Here is a 25,621-nt window from a genome sequence, read left to right as displayed (position 1 = left end):
TCTTTCTTTCTTTCTTTCCAAACTATACTGCAATTAGACAAAATTGCAATGGCAAGCTTTAAAAATTCTTTGGAAATAAATGCTACTGGATGCTAGCCAATTTTCCCGAACATTTACTAATAAGATTGTGTCAATGTCGTTTTTAAAGACATGTGCACAATTGGTATGTTATCCGGAGAAAATACAACAGGGCTTTTAAAGGGCTTTAATGCTTGTCTTTGTTTTTAATCAAACATTGAAACCCTTCAAAAGGATTCATTAACATCTGTAATTCAGACGGATTCATTTTGACAATGCTGTTTTGGCATTGAAGAATATGGTATTTTATAAAACAGTTAGACCTATGAAGGAAGGTGATCAAAATGTGTTCAGCCGGGCGCAGTGGTGCCATCCACAGCTCGGGAGGCTGAGGCAGGAGGATCAAGTCAACCTCAGAAACTTAGTGAGGCCCCAAGCAACTCAATGAGACCCTGTCTCTAAATAAAATATTAAAAAGGGCTGGGGATGTGGTTCAGTGATTAAGAACCCCTGGGTTCCATCCCCAGTGTCAAAAAAATTTAAAAAAAATAAAAGCAAAATGTGTTCATCTGTTCATCTTCACATTGCCCTTAATAAAATTAGATATAAGGGGAAGATATTCTCGACCAAAAGGGGATCATCTGGTACAATTAAGGAACTGCTGTAGACTTCTGATGTTTTTTCCTGGAGTACTCTGCTCATTTCACTGTGCAGGGAGGGGCGGGGAATCAAGCTACCCAGGGCATGCCCCAGATTTTTGTTATGGTTCTTAAAAGACAAGATACAAAATAACCTAGGGCAATGGCAGAAACTGATCTGGGATTAAAAAAAAAAAAAGTCCTGATTCCAAGACAAGACTGACTCAAGTTCATTCATTCACACTGTGAAAGGGAAAAAAAAAGAAACTGTGACAGCTACAGAACAATTACCACGGGTGGGGGAAGTGTCATCATTTTTCTCACTTAGCAAGGAGGAGAAAATCCATGGGAATCTTCACATCAATTAGGCTGCTGCTATCACTCCATTAGGGAGCCTGCAATCACCACAACGAAATGGATTCTCATTTGGGCTGTTCTATCTGATTCCTTCGATGTTAAAGAAAGTGAAGGCGCAGAAATGAAACCATCCCAAATATTTCATTCCAGCTGCCATTTGGGCCATTTCAATGCTGACAGCAGCTGGTTATGGTCACATTAGATATTATTTTATTCTGGTGGAAACTTTCATAAAAATTGGATGAAAGACCCAAATCCTAAGAAATGCTGTTCCCATCTGGGTGAAAATGAGTTGGAGCCTCCTATCGAACAGGTGCAGGAGAATGGTCTTGCCAATCCAGGAGGGCGCTGCCAGCCCTTCAAAGCGTGATCTATTTTATCACAGTGAGATTCATACATGGAAAACTCAATCATAAATGTGTACTGTACTGAGAAAAGCAGGAGTGTGGTCAATAAAGCAATAATATACCAACATCCCCTGAAGCTGGGCATTGATTGGAGGAGTCTCATGGTTAGAGAGGAATGTGTAGGGAATATGAAAATACGACCCCTTTGGAAAACATTCTTCAGTAGTTTTTTTTTTTTCTTATTTAAGTGAAATCATTATAATGAGGGAGGAGACGTTGTGAGGATGGACCCCAGGCTCTTACTAGTTGAGCATCCCTAATCTAAAAATCTAACATGCTCCAGAATTGGAAACTTTTTAAATGCTGACACAGCACCACAAGTAGGAAGTCCGACACCACCAAACTTAGTTTCATGTACAAAATTATTAAAAATGTGTAATATTACTTTCAGGGTATGTGTATAAGGTCCATATGGAATGCAAATGAATTTTATGTTTAGACTGGGATTCTAGCACCAGGATATCTCATTATGGAAATGCAAATATTGCAAAAGGTGAAAAATTCCAAAATCTGAAATACTTCTGGTTGCCAGTTTTGTGTCAGTGTTATGGTTTGGGTGTGAGGTGTCCCCCAAAGCTCACATGTGAGACAGTGCAAGAAGGTTCAGAGGAGACAGGACTGGGTTGTGAGAGCCTTAACCCAACCAGTGAATGGACCCCTGATGGGATTAACTGGGTGGTGGCTGGAGGCAGGTGGGTGTGGCTGGAGGAGGGGGCATTGGGGGCGTGGCTTTGGGGTCTCTATTTGTCTCTGGAGAGTGGAGTCTCTCTCTGCTTCCTGGTCACCATGTGAGCTGCTTCCCTCCACCACATTCTTCCTCCATGACGTCCTGCCTCCCCTGGAGCCCCGAGGAATGGAGCCTGCTGTCTGTGGACTGGGACCTCTGACCTCTGACACCGTGAGCCCCCAAATAAACGCTTCCTTCTCTATAATTGTGCTAGTCGGTTCCTTTAGTCCCAGAAGTGAAAAACTAAGACAACCAGGGATGCTCAGCCTGTGCTTGCACCTCCAGTGTGTGAGGGAGGGATATTCCAAATGGAACCTCATTCCCTCAGCCTGGTCTCTGGGGGACCTCAGTGGTGTCTTTCTGGTCCGTGGACTAAATAAATGCCTTTGCAAATTAGCTGGCTTCTCCCGGTATAGGGAGCCACCAGCCAAAGCAGCCTACGTAATGGCAGGCACTGTTGTGCTCAATGGCTAGGGCATCCCTCCCTTGAGGAGGAAAAGGAGGAAGAGCAAGTCTCCAGCCTCTCCTAGGCCCCCTACTGCTGCGTTCCACCCAGGGCTGTCACCAACTTTCCTTCCTGGGCAGGGCTGCTGGCCTTCCTCCTGTTGGGGCCACAGAGCAGCTGTGGTCTCCCAGCTGATGCCCTCCCACAAGCAAAGGAGCCAGGGCCGACCCCTCACCAACCTCTGCACCATGACCTCCATGGGGGCCCTGGCTGAGAGGTGACCATAGCTATGGCTGGAACTATAGCCATGGTAGGGGTGACAGGGACAAAGGGAACAGCTAAGTGATGCTCTTCTCTCTTCCAGTCTCTCATGCCCTTCCACCCTACGTTCCCTCTCCTGACAGTCTTTTCCACTCCATGCGAAAGAGGGAAAAGGAGAGGCAGAGAGGTCACGGGTGGGCCGCCCCTGATCAGGAGAGAATGTCAGAAGTTGCCACACCCCCCAAAAAGGCTCAACGAGCACCATCTAAAATTCAAACTTTGTAAGAACTTTCACTGTTGAGATAAATGCGTATCATTCATGGTGAATTCTTTTTGGAAATCATTTCATAATAAAGAGGAAAAAGTTAAACAGAAAGGATTTAACAGGCTTATCAAAGCCAAGAAGTTACAGAGTACGCCGTCACTAACCTATTCTTATAGGAAAAGTAAAACCAAAGAAAACACTTACTCACTATATAAATAATTAAAGCCTAATTCACCCCCCCCTTTTTTTTTGGAGAGCATGTTTAGAAAAATTGAGAATCATTAAAAAAAAAATTACCAGTATTTTTCAAAACCAAGCAACCACAAAGTAAGCATTTAATTTCTCCTCGTTACCTCGTTACCTCATATTTTCCTCTTACCACCCACACATATTTAGGTTCTATTATCTATCAGACTGTCTTGCAAGACTCCAGCTCAGGTAATAATGTAGGAGACAGCCATTCTTATCTGCCCCTTCTTTCAACTACAGAGAAAAATAAGTGGGTTTTTCTCCAGGCTGGGGATTAGATGAGCATCCCTTTCTACCCTGTTTCCCAACCTGGAGACATAACGGAGCCTCCAAATGGAGATCCAGCAGATGGTGCTTTCTGAGGAGCCTGGTCCTCATCCTGATATACCCTGGTCCAGTTTACACTCGGAGCCTTGCTGTGTTGGAGGAGCCCGGCCCAGGGGAGGGGAGTGGGGCAGGCAGCCCGGGGGCACTACTCACGTCGGTTTTCATACATGCTCCTGGACTGGGCCCAGATTTTAAAAGGATCTGGTTTCTTCTGCCCAGAGCTGTCGGTCTGATCTGGAGCGGGAGCCTCGGTGGGTGGGTACTCGGGGAGCACCTGCGTGTTGTGACTCGGGGACGCCGTGTGCAGGCTCCGGTGGCTGGAAGCGCTGTGTTGAGAACTACTCTGGCTGTCTTTCCTTTCCAGTGGTTGCTGAAAGTAAGCAAGAGATCATTGCCGGTTCTCCCAGTGGGCGTTTTCCCACCAGCTCGGCTCTGGTGGGGCACTTTTGCAAACACCGTGCATAAATACATCAACAACCTTTGGGCGTCCTCCTTCTCCAGTGAATGCACAATGCAGATAAATCCCCAAGTGATTGGCAGACAGATAGAGGGGCAGGCCAGACAGAAAGACATAATCACAAAGCACACTGTTCTCTGGGCTGTAGCGGAAAACAAATCTAATTCTCATCATAGGTTCTGAGCTGAGACACTGGGTTGGTTTACTGCATGATGGATCGGCTTTAACCTCCTCATTTCTCGACAAAAACATGTGACACAAAATACCAGGAGTGGTTTCGCCATAGGGTATAACATCTAGAAGAAATACAATCAGGGCTAAAAGGCCCCTTGGGGTACCATATGTTGCATCTTTTGATAATAAAACACACAAGTCCTCTCTAAAGGTTTGCCATCAGTTCTTCTAGAACAGGGAGAAGATGAGGGAGGTAGCTCAGTTGTCCAGCATGGGTGAGGCCTGGACTTCAATGCCCAATACTGCAGAAGCAAACATGATGATAATGCACCAATTAAAAAAAAAAAGTGGAAAGAAAAACCAACCAACAAACAGACTAGGAGAAACAGAAAAAACATGCTTAGTTATATGAAGACTGATAGTTAAAGGTTAAAGAAATGCTATCATGTGAAAAGCTTTCATAATTCTTAGCTAATCAATTTTTCAGATATGGTTTAAAAGTCAAGACCAGTGGTGCACACCTATAATCCCAGCTGCTCGAGAGGCTGAGACAGGAGGATCGAGAGTTCAAAGCCAGCCTCAGCTACTTAGTGAGGCCCTAAGCAATTCAGTGAGACCCTGTCTCTAAATAAAATACAAAAAAAGGGCTGGGGATGTGGCTCAGTGGGTAAGAGCCCCTGGGTTCAATCTCTGGTACCAAAAAAAAAAAAAAAAAAAGTCAAGACTGAACTTTATATATGGTTGATTCCTGGGGGGTCAGCCTCCTTAAACTTGCAACTTATCCACAGTCTAAGTAGCATTCGCAGGGGAGTTCCAATTAAATTTTAAGAGAACAAGCAAGTTCCTGTTCATTAAAACCAGCTAAGCAGAGGCCCTTCCCATTTCATGAAACGCTCTTTGAATGGCAAGGGAACAGAGAACAAAACCTACCGAGAAGAAAAATGATGGGTGGAAAATAAAATAATTTAGCTCCTATTTTCTTTAATAAAAGATTGTGGTGATTCCAGGTATTTCGTTTCCTCTATTCAAAATAAAACTCATAGAATCCTGCCTCCTGTGTAAGAGATGTCACATCACCATAGTTACGTGCTTGAGCGTCATGGTAAAGGGGGAGAGGAAGGGCATCTCCATCCTCTCCAACGGATCCTGGGCAGCTTGTGTTTTTTAAAGTAGTTTATAAGATCTTCAACCTCAAGCATCTCAGTTCCCTCAACTCTTCCATCAGGTGTTATCATCAGAGACATCTGAGGACCGTATCCTACACTTGGGGAAACTGTAAGTGAGGCTTAATTCCATCCGATCCAAGGGGATGAGAAACTGGCGAAGACACCAGGAAAATGCATTGGCCTTTGGGTGGCGACAAACATCACCGCCAACACCACAACACCCTGTTCTCACTGATGGTGAAGAGCTCAGCCCAGAGGTGGATATATTAGCACTCCAAGCCCTGGAACAGAACTTGGACCCCGTCCACCTCAACCACTGTGCATTGACTATCAGGCCAGGTGTCGGATCTCTGTCCCAAGAGGTGACCCCTGTCCTCTAGCTCCCCAGAGCAACAGTGAAGATATCAGGATGAGAAAATGACCAAGACAGATAAGACACCCCTTCTCTTTTGCATGCCAGTGGGGATATGTTTTTCTTTTCATGTGTCCCCTAGAAAGGTATCAATATTATAAACAACCATGCACAAGATCAGCACACTGTTGGTGTGCACCCACACACCACAATATGTAGAAAAAACGTGGAATTATGGCTGGGTGCGGTGGCGCATGCCTGTAATCCTAGTAGCTTGGGAGGCTGAGGTGGGAGGATCTCAAGGCAACGTCCACCAACCATCATTTCCTTTTTGGGTGGGTACTGGGAATTGAACTCAGGGGCACTCAATCACTAAGCCACATCCTCAGCCCTTTTTTATATTTTATTTAGAGACAGGATCTCATTGAGTTGTTTAGTGCCTTATGTTTGCTGAGGCTGGCTTTGAACTTGAGATCCTCCTGCCCCAGCCTCCAGAGCTGATTAGATTACAGGTGTGCCATTGTGCCCAGCCTGCTATCTCTTTTGTAAGGTTACTCTGGGTCCCTGCACTACAGCCTTCTTGGACCATTGGCCTCTTGAAACCTAACTTTAACCTCTTCCACCATATCTTTTCCCTGAACTGGAGAAAAAGACCTTTCTGGCAACCCTACCCCACTGAGAGAGTGTGAGGAAAGTGCTGGAACTTCCTGCTGCAGAGAATGCCCCTGTGCTTTTACCCGCTTACCACACACATGTGCTTATACACCAGCATGCCACACGAGGGCTTCCAGGACCCTAAAATGTCCATACAATAAATCTCTAGCCTGGAAGATTGATTGATTGATTGATTTAAGGACTGGGGATTGAACCCGGGGTGCTTAACCAACTAATGACATTCTCAGCCCCTTTTTATATTTTATTTAGAGACAGGGACTTGCTAAGTTGCTCAGGGCCTTGCTGAGGCTGGCTTTGAACTCGCCAAGCCTCCTGCCTCAGCCTCCCAAGCTACTGGGATGACAGATATGTGCCACTATGCCTAGATGACCTGGAAGATTTGAATCTCTTTAACTAGAGAGGTGACTTCACCATAAAGAGAATGTACATTTGGAATCCACTGGCAAGGCCTGGATCATTTTTCAAATTATAATAGCCTTTCTCACCTCCAAAATAAGTGACTCATTTAGCTTCAATTTAATACACAATGACAGATACAATTTGGAATAAGGTTGCAAAACTGCTTCTCAGTTGAATTATACTTTGGAATCCCTTTTAAATGCCATCTAAATCTTGTCCCTCTATTTGGCAGAGAAGTACAGGTGCATCGTGAGAATGTGCTCTCCAAACTGTGCCACCACTAAACTGCCATTGACTGGCATATACAAATGGCATATTAGTGGGCTAAGTACAGAGTATTCTGGAAGAGTTTTACATTTCTTCTTTGGTAAGACTTAACTTTATGATCCATCTCAAAATCATTTAAATGATTTGAAAATGCATTTGAAAATAGATTTGAAAATGCATTCAGTATCGAAACTCTTGTTGGCACTCTGGGATATATATATATATATACTTAACTATTCTGTGTGTTTGTAAAATTTTCAAATATGATTTTTATTTTCTGCAAGCATGCTAATTATTTATGATGCTGTCTTTTATCTGGTTACGCCCTGGATTGTTCAAAAGAAAAGCTACATTTATATATATATATATATATATATATATATATATATATATATATATATATCCCAAAATTAAAGTTAACTTGTATGTCTTTTCTAGATTACCTCCCTAAGGACTTGGGACTTGAAAGTAAATTCAGTTTTGAACTAGTGACAGCCTGGGATCAGGTTTGCATTACTGTGATTGTCATTTGCCTCATTCTCTTAGGTGAGACACCAACTTTTATTTTATTTTTGGTACAGGGGATTGAACCAAGGAGTGCTCAACCCCTGAGCCCCATCCCCAGCCCTTTTTAATATTTTATTTAGAGACAGGATCTCCCTGAGTTGCTTACGGCATCACTTTTGCTGAGGCTGGCTTTGAACTCATGATCCTCCTGCCTCAGCCTTCCGAGCCACTTGGATCACAGGCTCGCACCCCACCCCAATTCCTTTCAAGCTTCTTAAAGGGACCCTGTGTATATTAAAAACATGCTGGACAGAAGCATCTGGTACACCGATGGCAGAATATTATCCGAGGCCCTCCTCTGACTAACCTGCAACAAACTCACTGTACCAACAAGTATGTGTTGATGATTGTGCCTGTGTTGGAGCCCGGGGGGCACAGTGGGTAAATAATATACATTCCTCCTGGAATGTATACCTGAACATGTAGCTGATGCCCGTGACTGTATGTGTACTGGTGGACATTAGCCGAATGGCCCTCCTGTATTGAAAACTGCACACTGCAATGTCCTTCAGATACAAGGTACCAGGAACCTGTGGAGGAATGTTCAACTAACAGACACAGCAGCTTCTAAGTCCCCAGGGTAGAAAGGCCGGCCCTGCCCGGCAGGGGAATGGGGTGGTCTAAGATGAACTCGGAGGCCAACTAATGCAGGTGCCTCCAGACAATGGCGGGGAGTCTGCCCTTGGCTTTTGGCTTGGAAGATGGGGACCCACTCATGATCTAAAGTGGCCAACATACTTCCACAATGTTGGTCCGGCTCCTGGGCAGGGAGCTGACCTGGGAAAGCAGTGGAACAGGCAGGCCAATGAGGAGGCTGTCCCTGCAGTCCCCTGGGGGACAGAAGAAGGGGGTGTATTACAAACAGAGTTCCTGCCCTCCACGTCTCCAGCTTCAGCAAATGCTTGGAATTTGAGAGACAGCAATACCAAGTACTGCCACTATTTTTTTTGTTGTTGTTATGGGGATTGAACCCAGGGATGCTTGACCACTGAGCTACATCCTCAGCCCTTTTGAGGGTCTTGCTAAGTTGCTGAGGCTGGCCTCAAATCTGGGATCCTCCTGCCTCAGCCTCCCATGTGGCTGGGGACGGAAAAATTGCAGGCATGCGTCACTGCACCCAGCCATGCTAATATTTTTGAAGCAAGAATTTGATTTGAGTCTCAAATCACAGCAAATTAGGGAGAAGGAAAGGGGCTCAATTTTAAAACCTCCATAAAAGTCCTTAGCCACACAGTGGACCTGATCTTGTATCATAAGACCTACTAAGACAGAACCGTACCATCCTCCCCCAAAGTGAACGACCCTCACACTGCTTCCTGTCGGGCCAGGACAATCGGGAAAATGCAATGGTTTGTAGAAATGGAAATGGGAGGGGGAAATCAACCGATCGGTTATTTCGCAGAACGATTTCGAAATGGAGGTACTTACAAAGTGAACTGAAAATATTTGCTCGGAAGAGCAGATGAATACAGACAGCACTTAGGCGCTTAAATGATGAAAAGAATTCATGTGGCTTAAAAAATGACAAATTGATCCATTTTAAAGCAAAATTATTTACAGTTCACTTATCTGCCAAGACCCAAGGCCACTGGAGCAATTTACATGGACAACAGGAAATATTCCAAGTGCTGATGAGGTCAATGTCATTGGAGGTTGAATGAAAACCAGAGACTCAGATCCAAAACCCAGCAAAGGACGGCTCTGTGTCCTGTTGGTTTGTTTCTTGGGTTTTTTGTTTGTTTGTTTGTTTGTTTGCTTTTTGGTCTCTGTCATCATTTTTTTGATGGGTTGAAACTAAATGACTTTCTCCCAAAAGGCAAATGAAAGGAGTTAGTGCAGGAAGAAAAGCAGAAGTCCCAACTGGATATGAAGACGAACTTTTCCCAATGCCACGTTTTAATGGAATCCAAAACTATGCCAAGCGCAGTGGCGCACGCCTGTGATCCTGCAGCTCGGGAGGCTGAGGCAGGAGAATCGCAAGTTCAAGGCCAGCCTCAGCAAAAGCGAGGCCCTAAGCAACTCGGTGAGACTCTGTCTCTAAATAAAATATAAAACAGGGCTGGGGGTAGGGCTCAGTGGCCCAGTGCCCCTGGGTTCAATCCCTGGTACCAGAAAAAGAAAAAAAATGCACTGTCTTTGTTCTAGGGGGCGCCAAAGGGCTCTCCCCTGAGAACCTGAATCTGAGCTAAACTGTGTGGGAGGGGAGAGGGCGGGGGGCGGGGGGGGGGGATGACCTGGGTAAACTTACTCTGCCATCCCCCATTTACCAGTCTCTCTGCTTCCCTGGGGAATGGTGATGGGATCCGGTGATGGGATCCGTGGCCATGCTGGTGAGACACGTGGCCTTGGGGGAGGGGGAGTGGAGAGAAGGTTGAATGGCAACTTGGAGAGAGTGAAAAAGGCAGGATTCATAAAACTGAATGATTCAGGTGGGAATCGCTCAATGTGCACGTTCTCTACCGTCTTTGTGTCTCAAGGACTGGTTTTCCTTTAGCATCCCTTTGAAGGAAAAAGAGATGGAGTGCCATGAACAGAGGCCTGCTGTTATTACTTTCATCTTGCAAGGTTTGCTAGAGAGAAGTTGAAGACATCTCCTTGCCCGCCATCCAGGGTCCCTCCATGAAAGCTAGGTGTAAGGAGCTTTTGTATAAGTAGGAAGACTTGTCTCCTTTATACACTTTCTTTTATCCAATAATAGCTAAGTAAATAATCTGGTTTCCTATATCACTCAGGCTGCCAGGGAACTCCAAAGTATAACATAGCTCCATCACAGCACTGAATTTCATCTTCTCCTGACTTTGTGTGACTACTTGGTTGTTGTGACTGAGAGTGGAATAATTTTCATAAGGTGTACACTTGTCTCTGTTAGACTTCTGCCACACTGACTTCTCAAAATATATTCTCAGTAGACTTTAATTTTCATGGTAAAGATCTGTTCATGTGGTTACTCTCACCAGTTCCATGAAAGCAGTATTTCCTATTTCAATTCCCACTGAAAACCTGTACTGGGTGTGGTAGTAGAAGACACTCGGTAAACACTTGCTGATGGAGTGAATGCATACAACTTTCTGGGGAACTCTGACAATGAAGCCCTTTTCAATGAATGGAGTAATCAAGACCCTATTTGCCTATGAGCTTTAAAAAGAGCAATGCCACAACCATCGAGCATCGTATTTATTATTATTATTGCATTTCTAGTGCCTCACACCAAACCTGAGTCCTTTTTTTATATTTAATTGCTGAGTTGCTTAGGGCCTCGCTAAGTGGCTGAGGCTGGCTTTGAACTCTCGATCCTCCTGCCTCAGCCTCCCGAGCTACTGAGATTACAGGAGTGCATCACCATGCCTGGGTTTTGATAGGTTCTTAATACTAGTATGTGGAATAAATGGATGAACAGATGGGTGGGTAAGTAAATCAAAGATGAATGTATTTAAGGATGACTGTACATATGGATAGATGGACGGATGGAGGGGTGGTTGGGCAGATGAAGAAACAGAGAAAGAAAAAGTTGAAAAAGGAAGTAGGAGGAAAATCCAAGTGATGTGACTTAAAACACAGGGTCTGGTGTGACACTGGTCATTTTAAATTCTCAGACAGAACGTCCTTATGTGTGATTCAGACTGACAGTCCCAGTTAAGTAAGTTTGCAGTCAGGATGACTAAGTTGGGCCAGAGAATCTGTTTTCTAGAGAGATCTAAAACCCAACGGCAAATATCTCTTATTTTTTGTTTCTGTTGTTTGGCAGAGAAATCCCTGATATTATGGAAGTTCAGATATCAAATGAATACAATGTTATTAAGACATAGTCACTGTCCCCAGTGAGGCTATAAACCACAAACTCAACATCCACACTCAATCTAGTGGGTGAAGCAGCTTATTAAGAATAAACTTATGAGGAGGCTGGGGATGGGGCTCAGTGGTAGGGCCCCTATCTAGCAGGTGCGAGGTCCTGGGTTCAATTCTCAGCATCACATACAAATAAATAAATAAAATAAAGGTATTGTGTCCATCTACAACTTAAAAAAAAATTGAAAAAAAAATGCTTACAGGGATACCCAGGAGGGAGAATATGACATTCTGCTCTAATAAAGACTAACTAATTATTGCAAACATTAAAAAAAGAAAAGAAATGGGGTGTGAAAGCACGCAGAAGCTGTCCATCACACGAGGAAACCGATCAAGCCAGCAACCTCTAAGAAAAACACAACCCCCAAGCCCCCCGTCCTGGATTCCAGAACCACGTGCGCAGACCTGCTGGCAAATCCAAGCGAGTCACAACCCAGGCTTGTGATCATGCAGCCTGCCGAACTGGCCCAGTCGGTCCCAACCCGAGTGACTTTCAGGTCCCAGGGCATCCAGCTTCCTTGTGGATCCCCCACCAGAAAAATCCCATCCCCCTCTGTCTCTGTGGCAGGACATCACTGAGATGCCGACTGGGAGAGGGAAAGGGCTTCCCGCCCACCTGTGCAGAGCTCCCACCGATCACAGATGTAAGCTCCACTGCCAAGAGCACACCTTGGCTGACAGCCCCTGAATTCCTGCAGCAGCTGCCAGAGTGGACCAGCAATGCTGCCCAGACCGTCATCCCTGGGCTGGCACCGGAATCGGGGAAGGACAAGCCTCAAGTGTGGGGGTTTGTTCTTTCGGAACCCGGCAGCCACCACTCTGTGGCCCCGTGGTAATTAAGAGCCAGCAGACTGTGGCCAAAGCCGTTAAGAGAGCTCTTTCCCTAGGAAGGCAGCCCGAGTAATTGGCTGGCTGCTTGCTAATGACATGGCTCTTGCAAAATAAACTGGCTCCGGGGTGGGGGCGCCCACTGAGTTGGTGAATGCAGGCTCTGTACCTGTTTGAGACCCTTTGGGGGTTCCCCAGGTAATTCTGAAACACTATGGGGAAGATGAGATGCACCCGGATTTCAAAAATCCTTGTGCCCAGTAAATGTAAGTAGGATGCCAAACAGAGAGGGACACCTGGCTGCCTCTGGTCATGCCACCAGTGTCACACTGCTATGTGTCCCCAGTAGGCTTCTTGTCTGGGCTAAGCAGGGTGTTTAAAATAAACCCATGTCTCAGCCCAGCATGGCTGCAGGTAGGGGGGGAGAAAAAGACGGCTTGCACCAACCTGAGCTCGGGAGACACGTCTTCCAGACTCACTTCTATTTTTCTGAAGGCCAAATGGGTTTTTGACGACGGGCAAGGGACAGGGGGACACACATGCGCACATGCACACGCGTTAGCGTCTCTGGAGCTCCAGTGTGGACACGGACCAGCCCATCCCTGCCTGACACAGACTGACAGTGCCAGCAGCCCTGAAGTCGCCCTTCCCCATCACCATGGCACTATGCCAAGGGAATCACATCAATGACTGCAGGTTTTTCTCTCTGGAGAACTTAGGAGTGGGGCTCGGGGATGCAGGAAGCTCCCTCTCCCGTCTTAATAAACTTCTGCTTGGCGCCACCACTCTTAGAGACAGTTGGGAAGAACTGAGCCCAGCCCTGGAAGCATGCAAAGTTTTAAAGGTCCTTCTTTCCCCCCCCCGGGGGAGAATGCACGAAGCTGTAAATCTGCCCGTCCCCCCAAAATCTTTTAAGTCACCCTTCTGGATCCCAGTGCTAATGAACTGGGAAGCCTCTTCCATGCCGATCAATTACACGGAGTTCCAGATTTTGAATTTTTAAGTAGCATTTTAATTTGTTGTTAGTGCCCCCCGGAGCAAAAGCAGCAGACCACCAAGCCCAAACACCATAACCTCCAAGCCATTAGCTAACGTGTCAAGTAGGTAATGCATCTTCAGGGAAACCAGATTAGAAAGGACAGCAAAACATTGATTTTTTTTTTTTTTAAGAATCCTATACCTGCAGCATAATGCTGCTAAAGCCAGCCAAACAACAAAGGGCATTTCCACAGCTAGGAACTGTCTTATTCTCAGGGCTGGGGCCACGAAACCTGCTCCACCCGAGCATGGACATGCTCACGGGCAAAGGAAGCCTTCCTTAAACCTACGGGCTTTAGAATTTGTAAATAAGTCATCAATCCATGCACCAAAAAAAAAAAAAAAAGCTTTGGAAGAGAATGAGTAGCCATGTGAACCGGCTGGAAACACCAGTTGAGAGCAATGCTACCCAGGGAGCAGGTGGAGTCTTTTTCCAAAAGGAAACAATAGCATTTGTATGTAGCAAGTTAAAACCCTGCTCTGAAACTCATCTGCTGGAAGGAGAGTTGTGATCCCTCTGCACAGTGAAGGTACTCACATGCAATCCTTTATCTCAGCTCCTGCAGCTTTGCCCACGAATCCCCCACAGTTTACAAGATAAGCCCAAACCCCCATCTATACCAAACAGATCCCCAGAACTTAATCAAAGCAAGCCACCGGCTCCCGTCTCCGAAATGCATTTAGCCAAGGGAAGCCAGATGGAGCACACCCTCCCACCCCAACCCCCCGCGCCAACCCCCACCCCCCAAACAAGCACCAAGTAGCTGACAAGTCCTTACCGACTTTGGGCTCTTCTTGGGAACGGGCAGTCCTGGAAGAAAAAAAAAAAAAAAAAAAAAAAAAAGGAGGGGAGGGGGGAAGAGATCATTAGCATATAAATGTTACCTTTTTCTTAAAGAACAATCCCCAGGTGTTTCATGGCAACCTAGCCATCTGCAGAGTTAAGTCAGATTTTTCCCCAGCATCGGAGTTACCAGGCTGTTCATATCGAATCAAAGCCGAGGGAGGAGGGAGGCGACAGGCAGATCTATCTGCATTAGCTATGCTGAGTTGTACTGCAGCAGCCTGGAGGCTTGGAAAAGAAATTCACAGACCTCAGCGGCCTGGGAAATTGAACACTCGGACAGAATCTCAAATGCTCTTCTGGATTAAGAGAGACTTAACTTACAATTAAGTCCAGGATCTTTTCCTTTCCCCCGCGATCCACTTGTCAACGGAAGCAGACCAATCAGAATAGAGGAAGGGGTATATATTTAGTTTCAAAGGAGAGCATGGTTAAAATTAAAAAAATTTTTTCCATTTCTGTCTTTTTTTTTTTTTTCCTCTCTGTCTTTTAGAAGAGAAGCCGCCTTCTTGATTTGGATGAGCTCAACACCACAACAAAGACGGATGCTCTTTTTGCCAGAAGAAGGGAAAAAATAGGAGCCCAAGTCCAAGTGGGTCTAGGATCCCTCCCGATGAGCATCAGCTCCTGTCTGGATGCCTGTCAGTCAGTCATCCAGCCAACCTCCTCCTTGGCTTGTTAGAAAGACTGGGGCTCAGTCCAGCCCCCCCAGGGCAAAGCATGTCACTGGACATGAGAGAGAAAAATTACACACAGCTGAGGACAAAAAGAGACGCTATTGGAGAAAGAGTGGTTAGCTGTCCCCAAACCCTCTGCTTAGTGGGAGGGCACAAGCTGAAGTGGGGGGGGGGGGGACCAACCAGTGATCACTGCACTTCTAGAAAACTCAGTAGCAACTAGGGGGCAGGCTTAAAGGGAATGTGTCACCAGTGGAGTGTGAGAAAGAGAGGTGAGAAGGAAAAATAAGGCACATCTTGGGGTTTCAAAAGTGATCATTTTCACAAGCTGCCACCTTTATTTATTCATTTATTTATTTTTTCTGTCCCGGCAGGGGTTAGAATGCGAAAGGCAGATTCCATTTATATACCAAGTGACAGAGATACACTTGGGATCTGTGGATTCTGCAAAAGAAACTTCAACTTGTTTCTGAGAGCGATTCCTGTGCAGTACCGGGATGATGTCAACTCCTTGGGAAGTGACTTGTCAAGCCACGAGCCAGGAGAAGTTCAGCACAAGTAATTCCAGGCAACGGAAGTGGGCGAGGGAGGAGGAAATCACCCAGAGGAGCAATACGGGTGTGCCCACTGCAAGTGAAGCGTGACAAGAATCACTCCTGCTGAGATACTTTGGGGACAGTCTCCACGGAGGCTCCTCACATTGCCAGAATGAGGTCAGCACAGTCTGGCTCTGGGACTTTGGAGTCCATCAGGAACATTAGGTTCCTTGTTAAAAATGCAGAACCCCAGGCTCCAACCTCAGGGGCCCAGGAATCTGCAGTATTAATTAACAGCTCTTCCTAGGCAATCTGATGCAAGAAGTCTGAGGACCATATTTAAGGAAACTCTAGAAAGAATAATTCTTTTTTCAATTAAGGTAAACTCAGGCATCCCTCAGCATGTCACCCTAGTCCCCTCAATGCCTCAGTTTCTCCAGAGGTGAGATGGAAATAATAAATCTCACTTCCCAAGACAGTGAAGATAAATAAGGGAAAATGCTTAAAAAGCCTTCTTCTTCATCATCATCTTTTTGTAGTACCAGGGATTGAACCCAGGGTGCTTAACCACTGAGCCATATCCCCATCCCTTTTGTATTTTATTTTGAGACAGGGTCAGGCTAAATTACCTGGGACCTTGCTAAGTGCTGAGGCTGGCTTTGAACTCATGATCCTCCTGCCTCAGCCTCCCAAGCCACTGGGATGACAGGTGTGTGCCACCGTGCCTGGCTGTTTAAAAGCCTTCTACCTAACCCACCTCCAACATCTAAATCTCTCACCTTCCTTGGCCAAGTGACGTCATTTAAAAAGGAAATGGGTATGATTATCTTGCTCTAACTAGGGAGAACTCATCTGCTAAAGATATCAACGTATAAAAAAGACTTAGGAGAAATATTTCGCCTATAGACAACGAATTGAAAAATTCTGATATTTCTTTATTAATCTGAAAATAATCATTAGGCATATTCAGGTATATTCATATGATTTCCATAAAAATAATATGGATCACTGGATGCACTCAAAATTATATTATATTGCATGGTTCAATTCAGATAGCCCCCTAACTGAAGCATTCTTAAGTTAAGTAAAATAAGTCAGGTTTCATTACAGGTAGCTTTTACAGAACCTGACTCTGCCTGGGATCCTAATGACCTCATGTAAAAATATGCATTAGGAATCTCCACCTAGGTAGGTGGAGTCAGGGCAAGATGGTTTTAATCCACTGGCCAGTCTCTTACGATGTTCAGACCCAAACTAAAGGGCACTTTTCCTTCTCATCACAGAGATGCACATCCCATCCAAGATGCATTCAGGTGGACATTCACTACAGCATTGTTGGCAAACAGAAAACCTGGAAACCACTGGAAGGATTACATAAACTGTGGGGTGGCCCACCCATGTGTTCTTTGAACACTCTGCACTGGTTCAAAGAAATGAGCTCAGTTGACAGATAAGAACATTGAAGGTTGCCTGTGGTATACAACTGTCATCCCAGCGGCTCGGGAGGCTAAGGCAGGAGGATCAAAGCCAGCCTCAGCAACTTAGTGAGGCCCTAAGCAACTGAGTGAGACCCTGTCTCTAAAGAAAATACCAAATAGGGCTGGGGCTGGGGCTCCATGGTTAGGCGCCCCTGGGTGCAATCTCTGGTACCAAAACAACAACGACAATAAAAACACCAAAACCACAAAACACTTAAGGCCTCCAAAACATAATGAGGTGTTAAAATAGCAAGCAGCAGAATGCAGGTGCAGCAGGAGACAGTTGCCCACACATGCCTGGCTGTTTGGTGGTGAATGCCCCACCAAACATGACAGGGATGTTTCACCTGAAGCGAGGAGGGGAAGGGATCAGAGACACTAATTTAAGGCTACTTTAGCCTTATTTAGAATTCCTTTTCAAGAATATTGCATTCACTTCTCACTAAGGCAATAAAATATTAATTAGAAAATAAACATTAATCAATTAACGACCCTTCCACTGTTAACTACACAAAAATCAACCAGATATGGGGGTGTGGGAGAGTAGAGGGAAAAGGAAATGGAAAAGTGGGATCATGAATTGACATCAAATTTCATGCATGTGAGTTTGTTGCGATGAACCCAACTACCAGGTATGACTATAAAACTTTAATTAAAAAAAATGAGTAAGTAAGAAAGGGGCTGGGATTGTGGCTCAGTGATACTGCGCTTGCCTAATATGGGTGAGGTACTGGGTTCGATTCTCAGCGCTGCATGTACATACATTTTTAAAAAGTCAATCAACAACCCAAAACATATTTAATAAAAGAAAGAAAGACAATTAAAGTCTGTTTCTTCTAGGAAGACCAAAAGGTCTCAGATCAACTGGCCCAAGCTACATTTGACAACAAATACGAAAATCTTTTTTTTAATTGAAGAAGGCTTCAAAGTTCCTCTTGGTCAGCCATTTGCCCCAAACCTTTGTTTTTCAAAAGCCACCCACCTTTTTTTGCAGGACCCAAAAATGGGTTATAGCCACAAATGAATATTTAAATAGTTAAAATCAAGAGACTCCACTTGACTGCTCTTTAAAAAAAAAAAAAAATCAAACATTTGTTTTAGGCCCATATGGTCATTAAATCTTAAAATCTAATAAATATGAATGCTGGAACAAACCTCCTATTACAATTTATAATTTATTTTAGCCAGAACAATTCAGAAGGATTGAAAACAGCTGGGAGGCCCCAACGGAAAAGACTCAGAGGGTCACTGCTGGCCAAGATGGTCCAGGACGTAGGAATCACGGCTGGAGCTCTGGGTGGAATTAGCTGCAGGCACCCCGTTCCGGATGGGTCATGGGTGGCAGCATTAGCTGACCCTCTGGGGCACGTCCAGGGTTTTTCTGAGACAAATGTACTCTGTACACCCAGCGGCAGAGGGGCGATTGTGGCCTGTCCATCACCACACATTATCACATGGGAAACCCGAGGGCAGAGAAGGCACCGGTCTTAACGGGCCCCTCTGGTCCACCCTGGGGAAGGAAGGGGCGTTTCAGAAGAGGTGGAAGAAAGGGAGAAAGGTCCCTGGCTGACACCATCTGCTCTTAGCACCCAGATGACAGCAAATGTGACTTCTAAGGGATCCCAGAAAACGTTTACAGGGAAGTGCGCACGTTCAAAGCGTGAGTCCGGGTGTGATCGATGGAAGTGACAGAAGCTGGGGACCTCAGTTTCCAAAGTTCCCTATGAATGAGGTGTCCCTCCAGGGAGAACAAATGGCAGCTTCTCTGCTAGTGACGGGGACCTGACCAATGAACACGAGGAGGAGGCATCTCTCTCTTTAAACATCAAGACCATAAACTGTGCTCCTGAACGTGTTCTCCTATCACTAAGCGGCACAATGGTATTCTAGGTAAAATTATATAACGGTAGGGCACAAATAATTCATATGAAAAATGTATAACAGAATCCTAGGCATTTGCTAACAAAGACTCAAAGGCTATATACTTTATTTGGCTCGTGGGATTATGGGTGGCTTTATGACCTATTTGAATATCTTCTACAACCAGGAAAGCATTTATGATACCTGTAACTCACAGGTACCTACAGGTACCATAATAAACAAACGTCTATACTGACTTTTTAAGTAAGATCTATGCAACACGTTGCAGGACACTTTATTGCAGATTTAAATCTCTCAAGCCATCGCAGATCTCTGCATGTTTCAAGAGTCGCTTCTTTTCCCCAAGGAACACAAGTTTTTCAAGCCCTGTTTAGGTAGAGACTTATGACTCCCTGGGACGAGGGGAGATGCAGGAGAGCCCGGAATAGCTATTAAGGAAGCCAAACTAAAGCTGCCATTTCAGCCTGGAGGTGACCAAAACCTGAGTTGCTGGGACCAAGACTGGACTTCTGTGGACCTAATGCGTCCCCGAGGATTCAAGAAAGTGAGACTGCCAACCATTAAGAAAGAATCAAGAAAAACTGTGCCAAAGGCTTTGAATGGGGGAATCCTGAAGTCTCTGTGACATACAGAGCAGATTGACACACAATAAAAAAAAAAAATGTACCGTGTCATCAATTTGAACTTTTTCATTGTGGTTTTCATTCTCCTTTGCATCTGGTCCCTAGCTTGGTGTACTTTAAAATGAAAATATTTTGGTTGCCTCCTAAGCAGTCCAACAACGCTACGTCACTAATCCACATGCCACTGAACACACGGGATTCTTTATAGAGTTTTGTAAAGCAAAATGGATTAGAAAAGTCCCGGAGCTAAATCCGGGAGCACTGTGTGCACAGAGCGCGAACTGGATATATAGTGATGGGGGGAGGGAAACCTAGAAAAAACGAGGAGCCTAAAACTACAGTGGACTTTGACTCAGTAAACTCAACATTAGAGTTTGTACTAAGTCAAAAGTCAAAGAGTTTGATAAAGATTCATATAAAAAATATGATCAATACAGATTATTATTATTATTATTATTATTATTATTATTATTATTATTGGCATCACGGATTGAACCTAGGGGCACTTAACTACTGAATGACATCCCCAGCACTTTTTGTTTTTTATTTAGAGACAAGGTCTCCCTGAGTTGCTTAGGGCCTCACTAACTTGTGGGGACTAGCTTTGAACTTTCAATCCTCCTGCCTCAGCCTCCCGAGCTGCTGGGATGACAGGCATCACCACTGCAACCAGTGAACACAGCATTGTTGAAAGAAAATAAAAACGGGAAACAATCTGAACTTCTGAGAAGAGAGGACGAAGCCAACAGACTTATATGAATAAGATGAAAAATTCTGAATTCTTTAAAAATGAGTCCAAGGAAGACTATTTAGTGATTGGGGAAAGCAGTAATGTTCTATGACAAGGAAAACAGTGTAAAATAGAAATGAAAAAATAAATGCATTGTTAAAAAGTAGATATGCATCTATACTCACATATATTATTCACATATATCATACTAAAGACTAAAGGAAATGTAATGAAAACATTGTTTCTAAACAGTAGGGTGAGGGAGTGATTCATCTTCTGGTTTTTAGTATTTTCCAGCTTTTCTAGATTTTATACATAACGCAGCTGTAATAGTAAACAGCTGAGCATTACCAACGAGTGCAGCCAATATTTTGTGCACTTGGACAATGGTACTACTTCCTGGCCTGAGTGCAGGGCTGGATTAACACACTGGAGATGTTCCTAGCTTTCACTCAATTTAATGACTGCCTTCCCTACGCAATGGAATATGCCGGTAAAGGGATGGAACTGGAGGCTATTGTGAAATAAGTGAAATAATTCAATCCTAAAAAACCAGCTCCATCCATTTACCTGCAAATGCCATCATTTCATTCTTCTTTAAGGCTGAGTAATATTCCCTTATGTATAGATGCCACATTTTCTTTATCCATTCATCTGTTGAAGGGCATCTGGGTTGGTTCCATAGCTTAGCTATTGTGAGTTGAGCTGCTAAAAATATTGATGTGACCATGTCGCCATAGTATGCTGATTTTAAATCCTTTGGTATATACTGAGGAGTGGGATAACTGGGTTAAATGGTGTGGTTCCATTCCAAGTTTTCTAAGGAATCTCCGGGCTGTTTTTCCAGAGTGGCTGCACCAATGTGCAGTCCCACCAGCAATGGATGAGTGTGCCTTTTCCCCCACGTCCTCACCAACATTTATAAGCAAGTCTTTCTTGAAGAAACAGTATTTTAGCTGAGATATGAATTATGAAAAGGATCCGGGCAGGTGGTTATTTATTCACACAAGATCTTCCACAGGCCTTGCAAAGCATTACTGGAGAGATCCAGATAAACAGAACATGGTCCTGTGCTGGAGGAGTTTAGGATCGTTTCAGTGGAGAAAGAAGCAAAGCAGGAGTTGGTGAGCAACCCGTGCCCGGAGAGAAGGATTCACTAGTGCTCCTCTTAGGAGAACAGAGGAAAGACATCGAAGGGCTGGGGATGTGGCGCAGTGGTAGATCACCCCGGGTTTGATCCTAGTACTGAAAAAAAGAAAAAAAAAAAAGAAATCTAATCCAATGTGGGAAGGTGGGCAAAAGGGGGGCGGGTAAGGACAGTCAGCATTCTATCACTGAGAGAGGGAGGAGGAGGCACCAAGGGCCATGATGAACAGCGGATTGAATAATAATATGATTTTTAAGGTCTTCTCAAGCTAACGAAGGGCCTCAGGGTAATCTCATGGCTAAGCTTAAGCCCGGGAACATTTTCACTGCAGGACTTTACAAACACCATATATCACAAAATTGAATCCATAAAACAAAATGAAAAACAATCCCAATTTGGACATGTTAGATTTTTTTTTCTCCTTCCTCTAGCCAAATGCTATCATCAACTCTGCAGTGTAATTTTTCAATGCAAATATGATACCAGAGGCCAAGAACAGGACTATCAGATCCACTGGCTCCAAAAACACGAAGACATTCTTTCCTTTGGGGACCTAATAATGGCCGTGGTGAAATTTCATCGCCATCACCATTTAGAGGCATGATTGGGCTCCGGAGGTCTGGACTACGGAGCTCCCAATACCACGTCACTTGGCATTTTGTGAAGATTAGAGAATACAGTCGTATAGGTTTTGTGTCTATGGAGAAGTCCGCTTCAATTACACCGTACATACAGCCTAATAAATATGTCCCCGGGAGAAATAAGTAGCTCGCAAGGAAGGTGGCTGCTAATGGTTTACAGAGCCTTTCCCCTGAGTCATGAGCCTTGAACTGACACAGGTGAGGACAGCCCAGGCGTCATCAACACCTGGTCTGCGGAAGGACCCAGAAAGACCCTGTTCTTATTTCTTTAATTTTCTGGGGTTTTTTACTTTTATTTTTTTAAAGTTGTAGATGGACACAGTACCTTTATTTTATTTATTTATTTTTATGTGGTGCTGAGGATCAAACCCAGGGCCTCACACATGCTAGGCCAGCGCTCTAGCGCTGAGCCACAGCCCAGCCCCAGAGCTCATCCTTAATACACATCCATTCTTCAGAACTGCTCTCTGAGGCAAGTCCCAATATCTGCCCTGTTGCCAGATGAGAAAACTGATGGTTGCATAAGACGGCACTGAGGAGAAGCGGTCTCATCTCACCCTTATGCTCTTAAATACTAAACAGTATGTCCTCATTCAAAGGTGCTGACGCTGTTTTGGATAACAGCCCACTAAGAAGTATGAAAACACAGTTGTTCATATATACAAAATACACAGAAAGAAAACTACAAAAGGCGTATGGAGAATACATATAGAGAACCCTCATGGAAGAGAGGGATCAACCAAAAGGTCTGTGGGTCAAGGTATCTGAAATACATAATGGTGGCATGGATTTTGAAAGACAATTCTTCCTTTTTTTTTTTTGGTTGTAGATAGACACAATGATTTTATTTTGTTTATTTATTTCCATGTGGTGCTGAGGATCGAACCCAGGGCCTCACACGTGCTCGGCAAGTGCTCTACCTCTGAGCCACCACCCCAGCCCAAGAAGCCAGTTCTTTTCGACAGAAGGAATGGGAATCTATGCATAGTCAGTCCGTTTCTCTGATATTTTACTCCAAGTCACAGTACTGAAATCATCAATCACTGTGGGCTCTACATGCTAAAAATGCATTTAAATTCAGTCTCTGATTTGGGGTAAGGAAGCAAGTCTTCAAAGCTACACAAGGAATACCAAGCCTTATGAAAGAGTTTTAAAGTGAGAAGTAGCTTTATCCAGCTGTTTCCTGACTCAAACATGATTTCTTTCTTTTTTTTTTTTGTTTTTGATACTGGAGATTGAACCCAGAGGCTGTTAACCACTGAGCCCCATCCCCAGCCCTGTTTTGTGTTTTATTTAGAGACAGGGTCTCACTGAGTTGCTTAAAGCCTCACACTAAGTTGCTGAGGCTGGCTTTGAACTCGTGACCCTCCTGCCTCAGCCTCCTGAACCGCAGGAATGTCAGGCGTGGGCTATGACTTCTGGCTACATGATTTTTATTTATTTTTTTAATGGTTGGGGGTTGGAGGTAGGAAAAAAGATGGTGGTAGTCAGTAGAATGAGTATGGCCTCTTCTCTTCAGAGGACAGAACAAACAAAAGAACTTCAAAACACCACTCATTTGTCATATATGTATGTGTGGTGCCAAGGATCGAACCCAGTGCCTCACACATGTGGTTATAATGGCAGATCTTTCTTCTCCAGGAAATATTCCTCACCAACATCTACTCCTTCAGGTGGAATTTAGATGTCTCTTGTAAGTCTAGGAAGGCTCTCTGGAGCAATGTAGGTTGGAATGCTTTGTTTAAGAACAGGGTCCTGCCAACAGGGCAGTCAAAAAACACTTGTACCTCTGAGGAATGAAGGGAAGGGAGGGGGGATGGGAACAGGAAAGACAGTGGAGTGAATGGGACAGAACTTTCCCATGTTCACCTATGAACACACGACCAGGGAAACTCCACATCATGTCCAACCACAAGAATGGGACGTCATGCCCCACGTAGGTACAGGATGTCAAAATACACTCTACTGCCATGTGTAACTAAAAAGAACAAATGTAAAAATAAAGATCCCTCCACTGTCGGACTGACAGCTTGATATTTTGAAACCTGAATTTCAAATGTGAATCATTTATTGTGTGAATGCTTAAGGGTTGGTCTCACCGACCTCTTACCAACAGTCCTTCAGGACGTCGTCCCTGGGAAGGGAGGAGACGTGGGAATCTGGAACTCCACAGCACTAGATTCCACCGCATTTGAAAATTTGACTTTTAGCCACACTAACTAGGATGTACAAACAGGAATGACAAAACAATAGCTCACAACAGTTCCCTGAAAGGAAAACACTGATAAGGATTCTGTTTCCAAAACCAGGATGCCGTGGGGGCCCTTATTTTAAGGTCACCAGCCCCAAAGGGAGAGCTCTCACTGTGATTGGTACTGAGTATTGGTACGGAGAAGCTCCTACGTTGGAGAAATACCAGGAGGACCTCTTCCTCAGTGTTGCTGACCTTGAGGTTGATTCTTATCCTGACTTCTTATTTTTAGCCATGTAAGTTTAGGCACAGGACCAGAAAAGGGATCTAGAAGAATATCCTGAATTTTATCTTCCAGGACACCAAGCCCTGAAACCCAAGTCCCTTCTTGCCACTTCCTGGCTTTTCCCACCATGTCTGTCTCAAAAACTATTATGAACCGCACCCCCCCCCCCCCCTGTCCCTCCATCTTTTCTGATGCTTTTTTTTTTTTTTTGCCTAAATGACCATGAGACCATAGCACCAGGCCTTTTATGCTTTATTTTTTTTAAATGTGTTTTTCTTTTTAGATACACATGATAGTAGAGTGCACTTTGACATATCTCACACACATGGAGTCTAACTTCCTGTTCTTGTGGTTGGACCTGATGTGGAGTTTCCCTGGTCGTGTGTTCACATATGAACATGGGAAAGTTCTGTCCCATTCATTCCACTGTCTTCCCTATTCCCATCCCTCCCTTCCCTCCACTCCACCCTGTCCCATCGGGGGAACCTCGCCTTCTCCCTCCCTGAACACCCCCAATTTCCTCTGCCTTACTCTTTATGTCCTTTAATCCCTTATGCACACAGAGGCCAGAGAAGCCTTTCTGGACCATGGATCAGATTACGAGGTCCCTTGACTGCCCGCCCCTATGGCTTCCCCAGATGGCGTCCATGAAATCAGGCTCCTTTCTAGGTCCCACCAAGCCCTCCTTGACTGGACCCTGCCTTGCTCCTCCAACCGGCTACCTTCCACCATCCCCTGGTCCATACGCTCCAGCAAGCTGCCATGTACCATTTCTATGCTACCTCTTTTAACCCTCTGGGCATTATTGCCGGCCACTGGCCCTGCCTGGACCACGAAGCCTGAGAACACGCATGCGTGGCTGCTTCTCGCCATTCAGGAACTCACTCCCCAAACATCACTCCTGAGAACCCATCCAGGCCATCAGCAGGTCTGAAGGGACCCAGGACAGTCAGACCTGATCCACACCATCCAGTGTCTTTGTTGCATGGACTGTCGGGTGCTCCAAAATGACCCTTTCTGCCCACCCGTGTATCCTTGCTGTTGACTTGTTTACGACCTGGCTACGCAGGTGTGGTCTGCCTGCTCCTTCTGTCCCCACCCCAGAACAGCATCTGGCCCTCAGT

General features: G+C 44.8%; 1 protein-coding gene across 19 annotated transcripts in view; it reads right to left on the bottom strand.

The window, feature by feature from the left end:
- Magi1 (membrane associated guanylate kinase, WW and PDZ domain containing 1) overlaps positions 1-25,621 on the bottom strand; it is a 619,206-nt gene that overhangs the window by 30,436 nt on the left and 563,149 nt on the right. For all 19 annotated transcript variants that reach the window (XM_046452718.2, XM_058582074.1, XM_046452730.2 and 16 more), the window contains 2 exons: positions 14,243-14,274; positions 3,848-4,064 (listed from right to left, as the gene is read on the bottom strand). In XM_046452718.2, the coding sequence (XP_046308674.1) occupies positions 3,848-4,064; positions 14,243-14,274 (249 nt within the window). The remainder of the gene's footprint in view (positions 1-3,847; positions 4,065-14,242; positions 14,275-25,621) is intronic.

The sequence above is a fragment of the Marmota monax genome, unplaced genomic scaffold, assembly GCF_021218885.2.
Source record: "Marmota monax isolate L192 unplaced genomic scaffold, Marmota_monax_Labrador192_F-V1.1 WCK01_AAM20220418_F8-fsc00042, whole genome shotgun sequence".
NCBI classification, from domain to species: domain Eukaryota; kingdom Metazoa; phylum Chordata; class Mammalia; order Rodentia; family Sciuridae; genus Marmota; species Marmota monax.
The sequence above is the reverse complement of the archived record's forward strand: the minus strand, read 5'-3'. Positions and strand labels throughout refer to the sequence as shown.